This window comes from Aulostomus chinensis, chromosome 18 (assembly GCF_037954235.1).
Source record: "Aulostomus chinensis isolate RoL2024-O1b breed Wild chromosome 18, RoL_Achi_v1.0, whole genome shotgun sequence".
Taxonomy (NCBI): domain Eukaryota; kingdom Metazoa; phylum Chordata; class Actinopteri; order Syngnathiformes; family Aulostomidae; genus Aulostomus; species Aulostomus chinensis.
This window is the reverse complement of record NC_141337.1, coordinates 9288827-9309245: the sequence shown is the minus strand read 5'-3', so window position 1 is coordinate 9309245 and position 20419 is coordinate 9288827. Positions and strand designations below refer to the sequence as shown.

At 43.9% G+C, this 20419-nt stretch overlaps 1 protein-coding gene across 4 annotated transcripts in view; it reads left to right on the top strand.

Moving 5' to 3' along the window:
• Positions 1 to 20419, top strand: part of aatka (apoptosis-associated tyrosine kinase a) — a 30435-nt gene that overhangs the window by 8139 nt on the left and 1877 nt on the right. For 2 of the 4 annotated variants that reach the window (XM_086186118.1, XM_086186119.1), the window contains 12 exons: positions 6061 to 6194; positions 9947 to 10088; positions 13008 to 13087; positions 13426 to 13544; positions 13647 to 13734; positions 13868 to 14001; positions 14708 to 14792; positions 14899 to 15020; positions 15321 to 15470; positions 16511 to 19847; positions 19940 to 20096; positions 20177 to 20380. In XM_086186118.1, coding sequence (XP_086042244.1) covers positions 6061 to 6194; positions 9947 to 10088; positions 13008 to 13087; positions 13426 to 13544; positions 13647 to 13734; positions 13868 to 14001; positions 14708 to 14792; positions 14899 to 15020; positions 15321 to 15470; positions 16511 to 19847; positions 19940 to 20096; positions 20177 to 20380 — 4752 coding nt within the window. Of the gene's footprint in view, positions 1 to 6060; positions 6195 to 9946; positions 10089 to 12054; positions 12681 to 13007; positions 13088 to 13159; positions 13338 to 13425; positions 13545 to 13646; positions 13735 to 13867; positions 14002 to 14707; positions 14793 to 14898; positions 15021 to 15320; positions 15471 to 16510; positions 19848 to 19939; positions 20097 to 20176; positions 20381 to 20419 lie in introns of those variants that run through there. The other 2 variants (XM_086186120.1, XM_086186121.1) reach the window with 2 other exon arrangements.

Sequence of the window (20419 nt, the reverse complement as noted above, 5' to 3'; positions counted from 1 at the left end):
TGAAGTTAGTTCAGGGAAATAAATCTAAGGTGAAGTCCAACGTCCTGCTAAATGGAGTGAAACTTTCATTACTCCTGGGATCTACAGCGCTTGTCACCAAGGACGACAACCATGATGAAAATGCAATAGCAGCAGCATCTTCTACCATTCATTCTCTTCACCCCAACATCCATTTTGTCTCTTCCTGCCTCCTTTTATCCCACTGTGTCCTTCTCATCATCTGCCTGGATTGTGGAGGTGACATGGGCCCCCCCCCCCCCCGACCCCCACATCCTCCATCCTCCTTCTGTCAGGATCATATGCCCCTCCAGTCCTGAAGACTTTTTTTAATAAAGCTGGTATGAACTTGGCTTTAAGTGGCTTATTTTCATTTCGCAGTGCAGCCGGTGAAGAGATGTGTGTTCTCAAATATTCATGGAGGACCCCGGGTCGTCGCTGTCTCGCAGCACCTTAGGGAGGGAAAAGGAGCTGAATTCTCCAAAATGTCATGAACATTGTGCCACTGATTTTCATCAGGTTGACCGTATTTGAGTTGGTGGATGAATATCTACTATATAGAGTTGTCTTTTCAGATAAAACTACAGTCTGCATATACCCTCCCTCTCCATGCATGCCTCAGTTCATTTGAATTGTCAAAAAAAATTGTGTTTTCTGGCTGAGGTGAAGCAGTACAGGCTGTGGATTCTCTAGCCAATCATGCATTTATACTAAATCAGGACTTCACAGCAGGCACCAAGATGGCCACCTAAATCATTACCCCCTAAATTTGAGCCTGCCCTCCTTTGTTTTAACTTGCTCACATTCTGTTTGTTTGGTTTCTGTCTTTTAATTCAGGTGTCTCTATCATGTGTGTGTAGAGAACACGGTGATACTGCGTCCTTTTCTGTCTCTTCTTCAGTCTGTCTATCGGTTTTATTTTGAAAATTGACCAGATTCACTTTGCCACTCGTGTAGGGACATTCCTGTCTGGTTCAGTCTGTTCTGAGCATTTAGTTTGTGAAGTCAGGTGAAATGAAATGTCAGGATAATGTCTAGACTTGATTGAATAATGCTGGTTTGCTGCTAACTAGCCAAAATCCATCATCTTCTAAAAGTGATAAAGTTAACACCATCTTTTGACATTGACATTTTGTTGATTTTAAGTGTTGGACATCAGACCAACATTCTATTTGACCTTAAATTTCATTTTCAACTAAATTGAACTCCTGTCCAACATCTTTACATGTGCTGCCAGCTGGGTTGTACCATGCTGTCATTTTTAAGCAGGAGGTGTCGTTGGGTTAGGGTTGTAGTGGCAACTTGATAAAAAAAAAAAAAAGTCAGGATCACTGGGAGAAACCACATCTCATGATCAAAGGCGAGCATTGTTACGAAGGCTAATAATTCAAGAGTTAGTTTATAGCTCAATTAGCTGATCAGACATCTGACATTTGGGGGTCAGTGACCTTAAATATTCATATTCTCACCAATTAAACATCACTCATTATCCTCATCTCCAGTTGGTTCACCCTCATCTTTTTTTTCATCCCAGAGTCGATGTTTCGTACCCACAGATGCCAGTCATCATCCTGTCATCCTTAGCTGCTCCACTGCAGACACAGCAGCAAACCCTGCACTCTCCAGACTGTAGTTGCATCTTGATAGCAGCCTGTTAAAATCACAAAGATGGGGTGGGGGGTGGGGGTGGGTGGTTGCCAGACACCCTTGACAGAGTCCAGTGTGCAAGTGAATGAATACAAGATAACTTCAGCTCAAGCTGAGGATAAAAAAAAGTGCCTCCTCTCCAGTCAAACCTACAGTATGTCGAGTTGATTGCTGAGTTCCATCATTCCAGTTCCTATTCGAACTTGACATTGGTCTTTTTTGCTCTCCAGCACCAATACAAACAATGCACATGGGTTATTTTACATCGTTTTTCTGACTTGAGCACCAACTAAGTGACGTTTGCCTTCATACTTTGTATGGACGAGCTCAATAATGTCACTGCTCAAGCCCACAGCCGTGGAATGAGGAGGACGTGAGTGCATGACATGATCCTCCACCATTAAAGGTGCAATTTCAATAGGCTAGAAGAAATTCTAATTTTAAGAAATAAAAAAAGACCCATCCCGATCCCCCCCCCACCTCTCACCCCGACCTTTTGTTCCTCCTTCTCCTCCCTGAGTTGATCTCCTGCCATCGGTTGCTCTTCCCTGTCTCTGCAGGTTTGGTCTGAATTCATCCTCCTCTTCTTTAAACAAAAAAGGTTAGCAGCTAGACTTCAGAGTTTGCCAACTAATTTATTGAGTGATGCCAAAGTTACTTCAATACTGACTCGGTGTGGGCAATAAACGTCACCTTCATATGATTATATCTTGGTAGGTACCGCAACAAAGTTATTTCCAAAGTACACTGTAATATTGTAAAATATTAGCATTGGTAGAAACTTACAAGAGGATTAGACACAGATGCATCTTAACTGGGTGCAATACTGCTCCCTATATCACTGGAGCTATAGTGCCCCTAAACAGATAACAGCCTTAGCATTCAGTGTCATTTCATTGTCAGTTTGTTGCCTTTCTTTCTCTATTTCAGTGGTTTCTGCCAGACTTAAAGCTTGGGATAAAGAGATGGAAAGAAGAACAAGCATTCTTTCTGTTAATTGGTTGCCAGGGAAATAAATCCCAATTTTTCTGATTGGTTGCCTGGAAATGATTATCACTCATGAGAATATTTCAACCTGAGGTGTTCAGAGCAGATGCAAAAAAGGGAGCGCGCTCTGAGAAAAATGATGCTACCTGCAGCACTTTTCTTTAAGGAGGCCACATCTGCGCCCCCCCCCCCCTTGATTATACATACTGGCACTCAGAATAAAAGGCTATGTGTGTGCACAGGGTCTTAGAGTCACCGGCTGCGACCAACTTAGCAGGCTCATATGAGGCTCGTAGGAATTCTTTTCCGTTGGACCAGTGACATGTAGAAGCTGTGCGCCTGTGAACACGGTCCTCCCAGCAACATGGGCATGTTCCAGCTGAGACACCAAAGAAAAGTCCTTCAGTTTGTTTATGTTTGGCGCATGTATCAGTTAAAAACAAACAAAAAAACACAATCTTTTGTTAGGACATAATTCATCTGTCCAGCTGCTTCCTCTGTGTTACCACATGTTTTACCATGTCTGTTTGTCTCACCACAGAGGATAAAGGGGTGAGCATCATTTCCAGTCAATCCACGACTTCGGGTTTAGAAATCCCCAGACTGTGGTGCACTGCGATCTCGAATATGCAGGACAAGGCTTGCACACTTCTTTCACGTCATGTCTTCAGGATTCGATATGGAGATATATTTGTAGTTCAAAATGGTCATTGCTAAATATGACGGTATAATACTGGGCGGAAAAACTACAAGGAAACATTCGCTGCTGCTTTTGACTGCTGCAGTGTAAACTCTCTCCAGCACATCCTGGTCTAACCATGGAGGGGGTGGGGATATTTATTGATCAGCCTCAAGGCTCACACATCATGACAGCCCACTTTCTCATTGAGAAATTACATGTGTGTGTCCTTCACTGAGCCCTGAGTCACCGCGTCCTCTGATTTAGCATGTGTCATCACTGTAGCCTGCACCATCTGCACAGCGTACCTTCAGTTCCCATCTTCCTTACATGCTGTCCATCAGTCCAGTATATGATTCATCCAAGTAATTGGTGTGCAGCATATATTAAAAAATAAAATTGTCCAACTAACTCAGAGATGATGCTGGAAATGTGGCTGAATAAAGGCAGAATACTGTTTGTTTTAATCCTCAACTGACCAAGATAGCAGGGAGGATGTTCACATGTGTTTCTTCTCAGTCTGTGTGCACAAGTGGTTTCAGCTTTGTTTGTCTTATCATTTTTCACACTTGGAATATTTGGGGGAGAACGTGTTAGGGAAAAAGATAACAGCAAAAACTTGCAAAAGTAGGGAAAGAAAACAAGGGAGTTCGACACTACAGGACCTGAAAAGTGTCCTGGCCAGCAAGACTGTTACCATGATGTGTTGTCGGTTCAAACACATACGCTAACGCCCCAAACAAGGTGTGAAGACCTGTCGGATTGTATTGTGTGTGCAACACGTGAGCGGTTCCAGTTTTGGACCCAGAGCTGGCAGGTCTGGAACAGTGTGTTTTCTCACAGTCAAATGGGTCAGGACCGCTGATCAGTGAACTGGAATAGCATCCACAAACAAGAACCACAGACCCAAACTCCTAGGAAGACCCAATCAGCTCTGGAGGCCCATGTCTGTTGCTGTTCTCACGTGCACAAATATAGAAAGGGAATGACTGAGGGAGGACTGTGGAAAGGTAGCTGCTCTTGCTTTTCACGAGGCCCTCGCAGTAATTTGATTTGTTCTGAAGAATTAATTAATGCTACAAGCTAGGTTTGGAGACAGTAAAATTGGGGGGGGGGGGGGGAACCATCCTAAATTTTATAAAAATAGGCTTTCTTGAGGTGGCAAAATTGGAGATGGAAACCTTGTCTCCTCACAGTCAAAACATTTCCAACATTTCCAAATGTTGCTAGTGTTCTTCTGTGCTATTCGCTGTGTCATACAAGATTAGTAGCCTGTTTTGTATTTTCCAAGAAGAAATGAAAATTCTAAACAAGATATTTCAGCTCCTGCTGCTTTTTTTCATTCCTCTTAATCTGTCTCTTACAAGCTTTAATTGGCGCACAATACACATTAGAGGGAATACCCCTTTAATTCCTTTAACGGCTCCATCAATAATGGATCCATCATCATGGATGAAAATGGGGTTACTGTGTTCTTTAAAGTAGCATATAACAACGATTAGGAAGTATAAAGGGAATATTACTAAACAGAAAAAACATAATGCATATAGCCAAATCCATGAAAATTGATTATCCAGTAACTCATTTTAAAGAATTAAATGTTTCAGAGAGACAAACACGCTTAGATTTTCTCCGGAGGATTCTGATGAAATGGAAGCTACAGTAGAGCTCTCCTCATGGCTCCCAGCAGACTGCTAATGCAGGCAGTGGTGAGCTGGTGTAATAAAATAACCTCACTGGTGACGGTGTTGAACTCCTTCAAATGCCGTAGTTTGACCGCTTTAATGTGTGATCGAGAATCTATGTCTTGATGTGGATATGAGTGATGAAGATTTGAGTCGCCCTCCTCTCAAAAAAATGCGTTTGGTTTATTGGTTGTTGGATGTTCCACCCTAAATGTGCATAAAGATAAATGTGCAGACTGGGGTTTTTACATTCATTTGTTGAAGATGGAATGATATTTTTATTTTTATATTTTTTCTGAGTACACTTGAAGACCTGAACCAGAAAGGGGGATTTCTGACATCAAAACCATTCGGAAACCGATAGTGGTCAAGTGTGCCATTAAAAACTGTGGTGAGACTCTTCATGAACAGGCTGAAATACAAATGTTGCCGCAGGTTGAATTTATTAATTAAAAATACTAAATTCTTAAATCTTAAAACAGCGTGATGGAGTTATTGTTGTTGTTTTTTTTAAAATTTGGCCGCATTTTGTGACAGAGCTTTTGCAAGATCCCGAAAACCACGTTAGAAACTATAGTAGGCTTCTGGTTTTGTGTTGGGTCCAAACAGCCGGACCAGTCACTGTGTTTGGGGGCGCGGTTTAGCTCTGAAAACGGTGAAAATCTGAATTTTTAGGGAAAGATGAGAAATTTAAAGCTTTAAATGAGTCCACAAAACAACGGGTGACATCAAAATTGCTACGTCCACTTGCTGTGTACAATCTCTGACCTTTACTCTGCTGCTGCTTCATAAAGTGATTATCCAGAGGCAGCGATTGTTGTCTGTGGATACTAATCAATCCAGAGGGGCCTGCCACGGATTCATCCCATACAAAGATGAATAGGAAAGAAAAGAGAAAGCTGGTGAATGGTCACCTGCCAATAAAGCACTCACAAATCATCTGTGTGTAAACAAAACACCCTTATCTCTATTTGGCTTTTAATTTCCTGTATGACCCCTGCGGGCTGCCATCTGATCTCTGTAAAGCTCCGCCCTGTTGACACTGCCTTGGTCTGATGTTTGCAGATGGGGCGCCACTGAGCGAGCTGTCATGGCCGTCGTCACTGGCGGTGGTAGCTGTCTCCTTCTCCGGCCTCTTCACCTTCGTCTTCCTCATGCTAGCCTGCCTCTGCTGCAAGAAGGGGGACTCTGGGTTCAAGGTGAGCTCACTACTGCCCCCTGCTGCAGGTCTAGAAGAGAAGATAAACTGCTTAAGATGATAAAGGATGGGAAGCTACAGTACTTTTGATATTTTTTTTCGACTTATGAGGAGCTAATGAGACAACGAGAGAAGATAGTTAAAGTAACTTACCTTTTTTCAAGGTAAGTTTTGCTGGAGAGTTTTATAAAAACTTGTCATATTGATAATATTGAATAGCCAGTCAACCCTTTTAATGGGTAAGTAAATACATTTGTGAAATTATTTAATGCTGAAAATACATGTTGAAGCAATAATTTGGTAATGAATATATTTTTTTAAATGTTACCATATTTTTTCAATCCATCGATCTATTTTTTTGTACAGGAGCAAATGTAAAATGAATAGTAAAAGAAGGTCTGTATCCTCAAAGGTGAAAGCTTCAGTAATCACTTTTTTTTTATCTATGGATCCTTTTTTTGAAACAGAGAAAAGAAAGGAAAAAGGAAAAAAAAAACTGAAGAAAAGAAACTGGAGCCAAGAAACATTTTTATTTAACTGACTTTGCTGTCCATTATTTTTACTCTTTATAATGCTTTAAGTTTGTGCCTTGGCTCAGAATATAATGCTTGCTTGACATTTTAAAAAAAAGAAAAGAAAAACAAAAACAGAAAAGATGCCTGAATGTCCATCCTTTGGCAAGATACACTTTAGATGTCATTCAACAGTAATTGTTTAATAACTTATTGATAAAGTACTTGGCCCTTTATCAATATATATATATATATATTGATAAAGTACTTGGCCCTTTATCAATATATATATATATATATCTTTTTTTTTTGGAATCCATTTTCATGGGGGAAATTGGCAAGTATCAGTACTTTCTATACTGCCCAAACTAATCCACACTTATTGTAAATGCTGCAGTTTTCTGCGTCTGTGTGTACTGACTCATCGGTGGTGAACACGCAGTTTTTCCCATCACATTCTCTTTGTGGTGCCTGCACCTGCCAGTTTGACTCAGCCATGCTGTGTCAAACTATCTAAGTGGCTGATGGAAGTTACCAGAGAATGACACAGGCAGTGGGGGGTGGGGGAGGGGTGGGGTGGCGTGAATATATATTTTTTACTGCAATTTTTGTGTTTTAGCATCCCAGAAAAGCAGAGTCTAGTTGTGGGAAGTCCCTTAGACACTCTCTCGTTCGCTCCCTCAGGAAAAATCTACAGCAGCTTATAGGGTCGTCCTCATGTGATACTGTCCACTGATCAGATTTTATTTGATTTTGCTGTAATGAATAAAATATATACTCATCTTATAAATCATGTAATAGTGGTAGGATGAGCATCTGTTGAACTTTTTTAAGCTTAAACATAATCAAACCTTCAACCTTGCTCTTACAGGTAGATGTTATTTTTGAATCCTTCCAAAATATTCTCAAAAAAGTAATTTGTTCCAAACTCCCCTCAAATCAGGTTTGCTGTGTGAACTGAAAAACACTTGGGTGTCATTGGGTGTCGCCTGCCCGTCACCTGTGTGTGAGAGCCAGTGAAATGAACTGAAGTGTGTTTACGTTGTTCCTTTCTCACAGAATCCAAATGTAGAAAAACTTGAATGGCACAGCTTTAACAACCTCCACCACTTTGATGGGAAAAGGTCTTTAATTTGGCAGCAACCATTACAGAAAGGCTCCTTTCTCTGTCATGCACCAGCTCATCAGCCAGCAGCTCAGTCCTACTGTAGCTGTGCACTGGTGAAGCACCGCAACAGTCCGGAGAGCTTCATTATTCCTCTCCATCATGATGCTCTTACCGGAGTGGCTAACGTGGGGCTGCGTATTAAGTGCGTTCTAAACTGAAAGCTCTCTTGGGAGCTATGCAAGGCTGACTCACAGCCAGGTGCTCGCTTCCATACTTTTCTCTGCGGAGGGGAGCAGATGCTTCTCCTGAATGAGAAATGAATTGTTGAACACACATTCCTGATGATGTTTTTGTTGTTGTTGTTGTTTTTTGAGAGGGAGGAGAGTAAATACACACTGCTTCACTATTCAAATATCCCATATTATTTGTCTACTAACTCTCTTGTTGTCCTCCTTTCTCATTTCATTCTCTTCACTTGATCTCTTTCCCTCCCTCCACTCTGTGATGCTGGGAGGGGAGATAGACTCGTTATGGGTAACAGTTCATTTGCCAGGGAATGTGTGTGTGTGTGTGTGTGTGTGTGTGTGTGTGTGTGTGGGTGGGTGGGGGGGGGGGGTCCCAACATAAGGCCTGCTTCAGAAACTGCTGACCAGATTCACTTAGTAGTTGTGGGATGTTTCACTCTCTGAACTGTAGTCACGGGGGATTTTAGCTTTATCACTTTGTTCGGTTTCGACACAGTTATTGCTTTTTTTGTTATTGTTGATAAAGAGTACCATGATTACTGGAAGCAGTTCTATGTATTTATTCCTCTTGAGTCAGGTGAATTTCCTATCTGCTGCAGATGATGGACAGATTGTGTGAACCGCATCAGAGTGACATTAACCACGAGGGTCATCCTGAACAGGAATCCCTTAAAAACTGTTTACTGAGGGAACAAATCAAGTGAGCACTAGAAATGTCCTTTTTGCTCCCTCAGGACTTGTATACAGACTTCATATTCCACCCAGCAGAGTCGCTCCCTGCTGGCCATTACGAGGAATGCGAGTCACTTGAACATCCTTTTTTTTTTTTTTTTTTTGGAAGTTATGAAATGATAGATTGCCTGGTGTCCCCGGATAAGTTGTTGTTGGTTGGTTTAGTTACCGGCTCTTCTTCTGCTGAATAAATCTCACAAGGATGAGGGAAGTAGCTAAAATGCAATATTTGTAAAATACATTTTATTTTTTGCGGTACCCAGAGACGCTTTATTTATCATAGCAGACATAAAAATACTAAGAAGGTTCAAACTAGGAGAAGGTACAGTTTCATTGATAAACAGTACTCAACAACATACAGCAGCTTTGGGAAATAAAAGAGATGCATAACATTGTGAGTGTGATGACGATAAGTGAAGGAGCGTTTGTTTCCCCGCCAGGAAAACATGGAATCTGAGCTTTTTTTTTTGAACCACGTTTCTGATGGTTTTACCGCAGTTGTTATGAGATTCATAATATCATCGTTCTTGTGTCATTATTCACATCCGAATAGAAAAATATTTCAATGATGTTCCCTTAAGTCTGTAGAAAACCATTTGTGAGCTGGAGTATCTCTGTAACAGCACAATACTTCATTTGGAAAGATATTTTAACACACATTTTACCTTTACAAATATTACACTTCCTGCTGTTTGGATACTACATTCTTCTGTACTGTCATTTCAATACAATTTCAATTATTATTATTTTTTATGTTCAATGCTCTGTCCTTGCAGGTGGAGTCCTGTGGCCGAGAACAATCATAAAGTCCAAGACATAGAGAAAACCTAATGATGCAGTTTTAATGAAATTGCAATTTTTGACTGACATTTCTGTCTATGGTAAGAACATTGTGTTGCATGTACAAGAGTGAGGAGCACATAAGAAAGACTCTCTGTAAGTTGGCTTCAATAGTACTGTGCATTAGTGAGGGCCCCCCACACCCTCCCTCAGCGGGCCACACAATACACCCCACAATTTACGTGACTTATGTACTGTATATGGCTATGTGGGTGTGACTCGGAGCACAGTAGAACTATTGTCTCCCACTTAGTGGTAAAATGGCTGCGGGTGGATGACTAATCCCAGCGTGTGTGTGTGTGTTTCTTTGCACCAGGAATTTGAAAACACAGAGGGAGAGGAGTACCAGGCAGATCTCTCCGTCCTGACCTCGCCTTCTGCCCAAAACGGCCCTGAGGTTTACATCCTTCCCCTCACCGAGGTCTCCCTGCCTGTCTCCAAACAGCCGGGCAGATCCAGTAAGACACAACTCTCCTATTGCTCCTCTGTTGTACCACATCAGCTCTTCTTTTTTTCTCGCTGCCTAAACTATTAAAAAAAAGGTTGCTTCTCTTGACCGTATGACAAGAGGATTAAAGAATGTCTTGCTGACTTTTGACTCTGAGAAAATGAAGTCCATCTTTGTTTGGTGGCTTGTCACCGGGGCCTTATTCTCAAGGTCTGGCCCTCTAAAAGGTACATATAAGTACTTTTAGGTCCAATCATTGGACCTGGGGGAACATTAGTGTGTAGATTGAACCTTGAGCTACTTGTCAAACAGGGAAACATGACTTGAATAATCTTTCTGTACATTATTCTGGAGCTCTTAAGGTGTAAAAGCATTTTACAACCATCATCTGAATCTATTTTATTTGCTTAAACTCACATATATTTTATATCCACAAGCCTTCCCAGCAACATCACATTTCATGCTGCCTTAAACTCCCCCTGTTAAAATGTGCATGCATGAGCTGTGTGTGTGTGTGTGTGTGTGTGTGTGTGTGTGTGTGTGTGTGTGAGTGTGTGTGTGTGTGTGTGAATGCACACACGTGGGATTGTGTGTATGTCAGAGTCAAAGAAAGTGCCTTTCCCTGCATGACTCACTGGTTGTATGCGCTGTGCACTGGTGAGTTGGGGCTCCGCATCCCAGGATGAGAGCTCCAGCAATGATTGGACAAGGCAGCCTCAGGCTCATAGCCAATCACTAGCCTCCCCTCTGTCCTGCGTAGCTACCGCTGTGTGATTGGTCCAGGTGTTGCAGGGTGAGGAACAGCTAAATGGCAAAAAGAGGGAGCGATGGGAGAATGAGGAAGAACGTCTCTTTTCCTCCTTTGCTCTGTCAACACAGTTAAACATACGATGATCACATTCGATGTATCATGTTCTCTTATTCATATTTTTGCCATCGCTCCTGAAATGTGGCCATGCGTCAGTGGAGGACAAGAAGTTCTATATCGATGACATCAATAAGCTATTCGTGGAGGCTCCTTCATGCATGAAAACATCATACACATGCCACATAATAATACCCCCAATATTAATACCCCCACACACTCACACCATAATTTACACTTTGAGCTTATTAACTGAATGTGGCACAATAACAACAGTTGTTTACTCACTATGAATGACATTATCTGTGTGAACACAGTGCAACGTGTGTCCCCTTTTTCCTCTTGTTGCTCTAATCTTTTATTCAAGAGGTCATGCAAAACCCACTACAGAGGCCGAATACATCAAAGTCTGACGATTGTGTATGCGCCATTCCACGGGCCCACCGATCCCACAGTCCCAATGGACCCTGCTATCTTGTCCGTCATGAGTGGGAGGGGAATGCACACTCACACATTCCGCATTTGGAATAATACCACTTCTTAAATTCTGTCTCTGTCAAGGAGGGGTGGTGGAGGGTCGGGTTGGAGAAGTGTGGGATTGTTATTACCGTGACAACCTCTACCCAGCGTTCCAATAGTGAATGGGTCTTATGTGTGTGTGTGTGTGTGTGTGTGTGTGTGTGTGTGTGTGTGTGTGTGTGTGTGTGTGTGTGTGCTGCGATGGGTACCAGGAGACACAGCGTGAGCGTGTGAGTGAGCGAGACAAACAATGGCTGTGATTTAGGCTAGCTGGGCAGTGGGTCAGCAGAAGGCTGGACTGAAACGTCTGTGGAACGCACCAGCGGAGGACTGCCATTATAGGCCGAATACAGTGAAGAGTCTGTGATAGAATGAGGAGAGAGAGGGGAAGGGTGGTGGCATGCACCAGGACCTAAAAAAGAGGGGAGGGGGATGCTTGAGATAGGGGTGATGAGTGTGTATGACAGAGGTCTTTTCTGCATCTGACAGAGCTGTGTTTGTGTCCTGTTCGGCTGAGGAATGCTGCTGTCCACGGTGACGGGAGGGGGAGGGGGGCTTTATGTGGGCCCATGTCACTGCTGGGTGTCTTGAAGCTGCACACAGAGCTGGCGCGTCAAACAGCACACTACCAACATGCGTGACGGTCACGTCAGACGTGATACATTGGCAGAAAATCTCAAGCCACCAGCGCAATAATTCTCCTTCGAATTACATTGAATTTTTGGGTCTCGTAGCTGCGATTTTCAGTTTTGTTTTTTTTAATCTCTCTCCGCTGACTGTAGATGTAATAGTCTGTATAGGAACCAAGGATTTGGGTGTTTGCTTGACAGCTGGAGAGCTCTGGACCAGGACAGTATGTGTGTTTGTGTGCGTCCCAGTTGGAGGATGAGCCCGGTGGAGACGGGGAGAGGCAGCGTGGCGAGCTTGTTCAGCTGTGCAAGGGCTCGGAGGGTTAAATCCTTCCAGGCTCTTTCTCACACACACACTGCGACCGTGGGTTCGTTCTCACATACACACAATGAAGCTAAGATGCCTGGGGTTACGGCTGGGGCCACTGGTTCTCTTTTCTCACACTCTGAATCGGTACTTCATCCCTGCATGGGACTCGGACTCAGTCCCTGTCACGGTGCTCAGAGTGGCTGGCCGCTCCACCGCTTCGCCATCATCTTATCACTCGTTGTCATCATCTTCCTCTCTGAAATATGAAGATCCAAGGAGGTATTTGAATGTGTGCATGGCTTAGTTCGATTAACAGAACGCTTCTTTCTCTCTGTAGTAAATTTGTGAGAGATGGGTGTTAGTTCACTTCTAGTATCCCTCAATCATCTGAAAAGTGTGCTTTATGTATTTATTTGCGTGGCACAACTTTTTGGTGCAACATTTCTCCTCTGTGTCTCTGCAAATTTCTGTTTCTGTAATTGTTTTTCTTATTTATAAAACGTATTTTTCCTCCCAATCATTCCTCTACAACTACATATTTAGGTGTACTATACGTTCATGTGTTGAAGCAATCTTTCTTTTCTGTTTTGTTTTTTTTTTTCTCAGTCCAGCTGTTGAAATCATCAGACCTTGGCCGCCATAGTTTACTCTATCTGAAGGAGATTGGACATGGCTGGTTTGGAAAGGTAAACATGATTCTTCAGCTCTTAGATTTGAATTATTAAGGTATTTAGGTTCCGCTTCATAATTTGCTTTAACTGTTTCAACTGCTCTTACTGTACTAACTGTACCCCTATGTACATTCTTACTGGAATGCAAGCTTAATGTGATGATGATCTCATTCTTGCGAGGCTAATCTTTGGGTGTTTACACCGTGGGAGCAGACTTGAAATTCACAGTCACAGTAAATTCCTTACGATTTACTCTACTGGACGGGTAACGCCTCCGAGATCTCCTCACATATCCTCCTTCTTACTCACGTCCTAACTGTTATTTCTGCTTTCTCATAATTTTCCCCTCTCAGGTTTTGCTGGGCGAGGTCAACGCGGGTCTCAGCACCACCCAGGTGGTGGTGAAGGAGTTGAAGGCCAGTTCTAGTGTCCAGGACCAGATGCAGTTTCTCGAGGAGGTTCAGCCATACAGGTTAGAGATAACTTCAGTTTTGAATCTCTGTGAATTTGTGGAAATGAATGAACAGACGACTATCCGTGGTATTCCCGGGCTCATTCTGTCTCCTGTCACCAGGACACTCCAGCACCCTGCCCTCCTGCAGTGCCTGGCACAGTGCTCAGAGGTCACTCCTTATTTGCTGGTCATGGAGTTTTGCCCTCTGGTGGGAAACACTTTGATGATCAAACAATATTTATTCCGCCCTTCACACAAACCTCATTAATCCCTTTCTTGGTGCAGTGTCATTATTCCTAAATAGTCGGAGCAGCTCATTGTCCTCTCCTTTCCTCTCCAAGGGTGATCTGAAAAGCTATCTCTGCGGTTGTCGGGTGTCTGACTCTGAGACGCCTGACCCTCTGATCCTCCAGCGGATGGCGTGTGACATTGCCTCAGGGCTCGCACACCTCCACAAGTACAACTTCATACACAGGTATGTCCGTCAGTCTTGCTCGGTTTACCATCATCCAATGAATACGAAATTCCTTAGAAGAGAACCTTAGCAGACTATGTGCTCCCCTACTGGTCACTCCCAGCAACAACATCCTGGTGCTGCCTGAGTAGTTGTCACGAACTCCAGCATCAGTGATTTTGTTGCCGGGGGCGAGCCCCTCGCACTCTCTCTGGCTGGCTAAAGAGTTCCTGTGTGTGAAGGAGGTGAGATTAAACACACTGATGTAGTTTAGTCTGTTTTTACATGGTCAGATGTTACTTTTTTGCTTTGCTGAATATATTTTTGGCTAGATAACATAATTACATACTTCAGAGTATTTTTAAGGCGACCATTAGTCCTTAAAAGTATTAGACCTTAAAAGTAATTAGTCATAAATTTGAATCTATGATCTATTTTCATTAATCCATCTTTTAATCTCGTTTATATGAACTTTGACGTCAAGTCTTCATTTCTGATTTCTGACCCTGTACCGAACCTCATATTGTCAACCTTTAAACTTTCACGCAATACTTGAATTAGAAAAAGATGATTTGTCAAAAAGAAAGAGCCCCTAATTTTGTTTAAAGGTTTTTACAAAGCTTCACATTTCAATGTTTAACTCCTGTAGGCACCCTGAAAGAGAGATAAAACAAGGGTGTGCTTTTGCAGCATATATTAGATGGCACATTGTCCTTTGTTTCGACAGTGACCTGGCATTGCGCAACTGCCTGCTAACGTCAGAAATGTCAGTTAAGATCGGCGACTATGGCCTTTCTCACAGTCGATATAAGGTTAGACACTATTTTTACCGACTGATTTTATCTTATCAACCAGGACTCTGCTAGGACTACAAAATCATAAATAAATATATATGTTTTTTTTTCTTTTATCCTGTAGGAGGATTATTATGTAACACAAGACCAGATTTGGGTGCCTCTGCGCTGGATCGCACCTGAGCTCATAGACGAGGTCCATGGAAACCTGCTCATTGTGGATCAAACCAAATCAAGCAACGTATGGTGAGACATTTACAGAGGGACAAACAGGGAATATAATAGAAGGTTTATTGACTCCACCACACAACTGAATAAAATAGTAAACCTAGATGAGTTCTTTCATTGTGTATAAAAGTAAAAGGTAATTGCTTGAACATTGATTTTTTACAAAGCCCCAGAATGTTATTTGCTATTTACATTAACAGTAACTGAAGATCCATTAATCAACAATGTGCACCACACAATATTTTTTCCTTTTACCTCTATATTACCACTGATGGATTCCCTTTTTTCTTTTAATCTTTTTTTTTTTGCCTGTTCCAGGTCATTGGGGGTGACTATGTGGGAGCTGTTTGAGCTGGGAACTCAGCCATACAGACACTATTCAGACAGACAGGTGCTGACATACGCTGTGAAGGAACAGCAGCTCAAACTACCCAAACCCCAGCTGCAATTCCCCCTGGCTGAACGCTGGTGAGATACAGCCACAAGCCTACACACTCACACTCCAGCTGCAACATTACATAACATCAAGATTTAGGTTTGTAGATATAGCGGATTTCAAGGCCTTCCCCTCTCACTGATCAAGCAGTTTGTCATGTCTTCTTTTTTAAATTATTATTAACATAACTCATCAGTGGATCTTGTTTACGGTGCTGCACTGCTCCCTTGTGGCAGTATTTCTCCTCACCAGCAAGTGCAGATGATAAATGTTTTCCCTTTTTTGCCACAACTCCAAAAGTAACAACTCAAATTCTGACACTTTTGGAATAAACTGCCAGCAGTAATCAGACAGTGCTTCTCTCCAGAAGGAGGATTATGCAGAAACTGAGGCTGGTTTTCAACAGATTTGGCAGTGGGATGTTGTATTGGCCAAGGACGAATCCGTGCGATTATTATCGTGGCAACAGGAAATGATGGTTTTTGCCTTCCACGTTTAACTTCTCCTTGTGTATTCCATCTCAAATTTGGTCAGAAACGCCTAAAGAACTTGGTGATGGGTTACTGTGGGGATTGAGTTTCGGTTCCACTTTGCGAATCATTACTGTTGCAAGGCTGCCAGTTTTGCAATTTAGCCATAAGACAGGTAGCAGCTGTAACTGGACCCCACATGGCCCAAACCTTTCCGAAGTTCACAGGTTTAATGAGAGTCATGATCTGAAGACACCCTCAAGCTGAATTGAGTTCATAGTCATAGTGCCGCATGGTGGTTACAGGAAGAAATAAATATCATTGGATTTACATCAAAATTACACTATGTTGTAATCACATACTCTATAGCCAGTGTGTGAGTTCTCTAGCACCACCCAGTGGATGCAAATAGTGATACTCTGGCCTTAGTGAAGGTGTGAGTCTGCTCCTTCTCCAGAAAGGACACATGCTTGTTTAACACTGGCTTTTGCTTGTCTCACTGGAGGTATTCACTCTTCAAGTGCCCTCTAGTTATTATTGCTTCTCTTTTAATCTGCCTTGCCACTATTTTTTTTCTTTTTGTCTCACGTATTTCTTTGTAGGTATGAGGTAATGCAGTTCTGTTGGCTGCAGCCAGAATTAAGACCCAGCAGTGAGGAAGTACATCTTCTGGTTACGTACTTGTGTGCCAAAGGTTCTAGTGAGGCTGAGGAGGACTTTGAACAACGCTGGAATGCTTTGAGACCCAACTTGCTTGGCAGCACTTCCCACGCAGCTGCTACCACAGCCCTGATACTGACCCCGACACCTGCCTCAGCCGACACCCCCAGTGCAGAACAAACTCAGGCAGTGGAGCTGGCCTCCTCTGCCTCATCCTCCTTCCCCCTCCTGGAGCACTTCTCTGACAGCTACCACTCTGACACTGGGGATGACTTATTGACTGTCACAGAGACCAGCCATGGTCTCAACTTTGAGTACAAGTGGGAGCAGGCCCGAGCTGAACAGCCCTACTGTTCCTCCTCCACCAGCGGCCCACTGGGTCAGGGGAACCCACATTACCAGGATATCTACTATTCAAGCAAAGGAAGCACATCAGGGGGCTGCAGGACCGACAGCTTGACCTCAGGCCTTTCCCCATCCTACTATGAAGCTGAACACCCAGGTGTGGTCCCAGTGTTGAGTGCCCACAGCCCTTCAGTTAGCAGTGAGTATTATATTCGCATAGAGGAGACAGCTGAGTGTAACATTAACCTAGATGACAACATGGTGGACTACAGCCCAGGACTGGAGGCCAGCAACAGTAGGTTGTCCTCTGAAAGTCAGACTGGTTCACCCCTGGAACAGCCTAATGCTTACTGGTCAACTGCAAACAACAACACAGCCTATGACTCAGATTCAAGCCCCACTGTCCAGCTAACCATGGAGCCACTGCTGAGACAAGCATCCAGCACCAGCCCTGTGACGTTAGGCCACCCACACAACTATCAGATCAATGCTGTCCATTGTGAACAACAATCCACATACAAAACAGGCTCCCAGTCCTGCCTGGAAACATCTCCAGAGTCCCAGTCAAATGTCGCTCATCCAGTAGGATGGTTAGAAAACCCACGCGGTTTGTCACAAGCAGTCAGCAGCCCGAGCCTTGGGTTCTGTGATCCCTACCTTGAAGCGAGAGCCAGTTGTAGCATTGTTAACGAAAGCTGTTGCGATGTGATGGCTCCTCTAAGAAAGACACTTCCAATTGTTAACCACATCAGCGTTGACGTAGGGTCAAATGATGGCCTTCTGGTGGGCCAGCGGAGGGGTGGAGACATTGAGGATGACCTTTTCTCAGAGGGAGAAGCAACTAACTGGACTTCAAACCATTCAGCCAATAACAATATCCTGAGCTTTGACTGCAAACAGACAGGGGGCAGGGGGCATGACGGATATCTGGACCTTCAATATACGGCCCACTCCAACACAACAGATGTGTGGTCTCTAACCAAGGCTACCACCAGAACCTTCAACAGTTCCAAATCAAGTGGTAAACTGGAGGCTGAAGGAGGAAAAACTGGTTGTACTGAAGCTAGCCAGCCCTCCGAATTAGTTTCATATATTCACTTGTGCCCCAAAGAAAGAGAGGCCACTCCAGTGGAGAATGACTTACCTTTAGATAATCTCAGATGTAATGATTCTCTTATCAACTCAAATGCAAATTCTAGAGATACAGATGGTGGAAAACTGTTGCTTCATGGAGAGAGACTGCACTCTGAGCCTCAGATGATACCTGAATCAAACTATATCAAATCACCATCCTCTTTCACGGAGCCTCACACTGCTCAAACTGTTGCCTTGACGGACAAGCAGAGAGGTAATATCTGGGAGGGGGTGTCTTCTGGAGTGTCTGCTGGTCTGAGAGACAAGAGGGTAACCTATCCAGTGACATCAGAAACCAGTAGAGTGTTAGACGGTGGAGTGAGGGTCCGAGACTCCAGCGTTTGCCTCGTAGGGTTAGGGGACTACAGTGAGGATGAAGATGATATCACAGACATTACATCAGGCATCTTTGCTGACTTCAACTTAGACTATGCAGAGGTAGAGGAGGAAGAGTTAAGCCCACTAAAGAATCCAGAGGGAACTCCAGACTCTGTAGACACTCTTAACCTGTCTTCATCCATGGCAAGCCCATGTGACCAAGCCTTCAGCCCCGACCCTTTCAATACACCCGCCTTGCCCAAATCCCTGGACAGTGGCTATGACACAGAGAATAACGAATCTCCAGAGTTTATCTTCAAAGAACTTGGAGATCCACGATGTGGGGAAATGAGTCCAACACTCGGAGGAGAAACTGTTCTGCAGGTGGGTTTAAGCCAAGGTGTTGGCACCTCCACCAGTACTTCAGAGCTGCAGTTGAAGGGCCTGGATGATAAGAACCCATACAGGGACTCTGCCTATTTCTCTGACTATGATGCTGAAAATGAAAGAAGCCCCCAAGAAGAAGGCAGTCAGTTCTTTGCAGGTCGAAGTAATGGTGAGAAACTGAGCCTGATCAGAGATATTGATCCGATCAAAAACCAATTTAGCAATGAGGAATATTTGACGAATCTCAGACCTATCAAAAGCTGTGTTTTGGCGAATCTCTCAGAGGCTGGCCCGAGTTCTCCCCCTAAGCTTTCCACCCCGGGGTTTTCCATGCTGTCACCTTTTCCTCCACAGATGGGTGGCTGTCTAACCAAAGAGTCTACCCCTGCAGATGATGACCTAGAGTTGGAGACAGAGCACTCAGGAGAGGAGCCTTGTTCAGAGCTAAGTTCTTCAGCTGGGTCTGAACCTTCCTCCACTGTCCAAGAGGCCTCGACAAACTACAAGGATGGGAGCAAGAGAGCAGCGGATTGTTGCCCTGGTCAGGATTTGTGCTCTGACTCAACTGTCAGTGATTACAGAGATGAAGCACCCAAAGACAATGAAAATGACAATGGATCTACAGAGGAGGAGGAGCTGCCAGAATTCGTTGAGGAGGAGAAAGATGACAGAAGTGAGGGTGTGGGAATGAATGAAGATTTCGAGGACATAGATGCAGATGAATGCGACTCGCAGGACAGTTTATGCGAAGAATCCAATGGCCCCGTGGACCTATCCGCTTCCTCGTCATTGCTGGAGCTGTGCGGAGAGGATGTTAAGGCTCCACTGGAGGAAGCTGAGGACGAAGATGACTCTGATGACAGCGAATCTGATGAAGAGCTGAGGACCTACAACATCCAGGATGAAGACAGCGAGGAGAGCGAGGAGGATGTCGCCACAGTGCCGGTGGTGGTGAGCGACTGCAGCAGGGCTAGACACCTTCGCAGCCTCCTGAAGATGCCTGCCCTGCTCACCCAGTCCTTCTGTGATGAACTGGAGAGAAAGAAAAAAGCGGTGTCCTTCTTTGATGATGTCACTGTGTTCCTATTTGACCAGGTATGGACACAACCAGGTCAGAACTACGCTGTCTGTTAAGACTTATTGATTGCTTTGAGTAAAAAAAAAAATTGTTTGTTTTTGATTTGTAGGAGAGCCCGACTGGTGAGCTGGTTGACTTCGCCTTTTCCACAGGAGGAGAGTCCAGTGAGCAGGAACCTTTAGAAGAAAAGAACCCTGAACTTGAAGTCCAATCCTGTGAAATATGCTGTGTCTCTGAAGAGCCAGAGGGCAACAATGCTGAGGAGGGTGAGTTTGACGAGGACGATGAAGCAACACTGTAATACCTGTTACCTTCTCCCAGATTATTTCATCATGACTGTCTGCAGGCGGGGCTTATACTTGGGAGGAAGACCTGACATTTGAGCCCTGCCCGTCTTCACCCGACACCATCCCTGAGCCCCAATCTTCACCCACGTCCACCTCCAAGAGTCCAGAGGCTCCAAAACCTGAAGCTGTAGCACTGAACCGTTTTATAGTGTCACGATTCTCCATCACGCATGTCTCCGACCCGGACACGGGCACAGCAACAGGTCAGCAGCCCTCCGTTTAGGGTTTAGACTGACAACCTC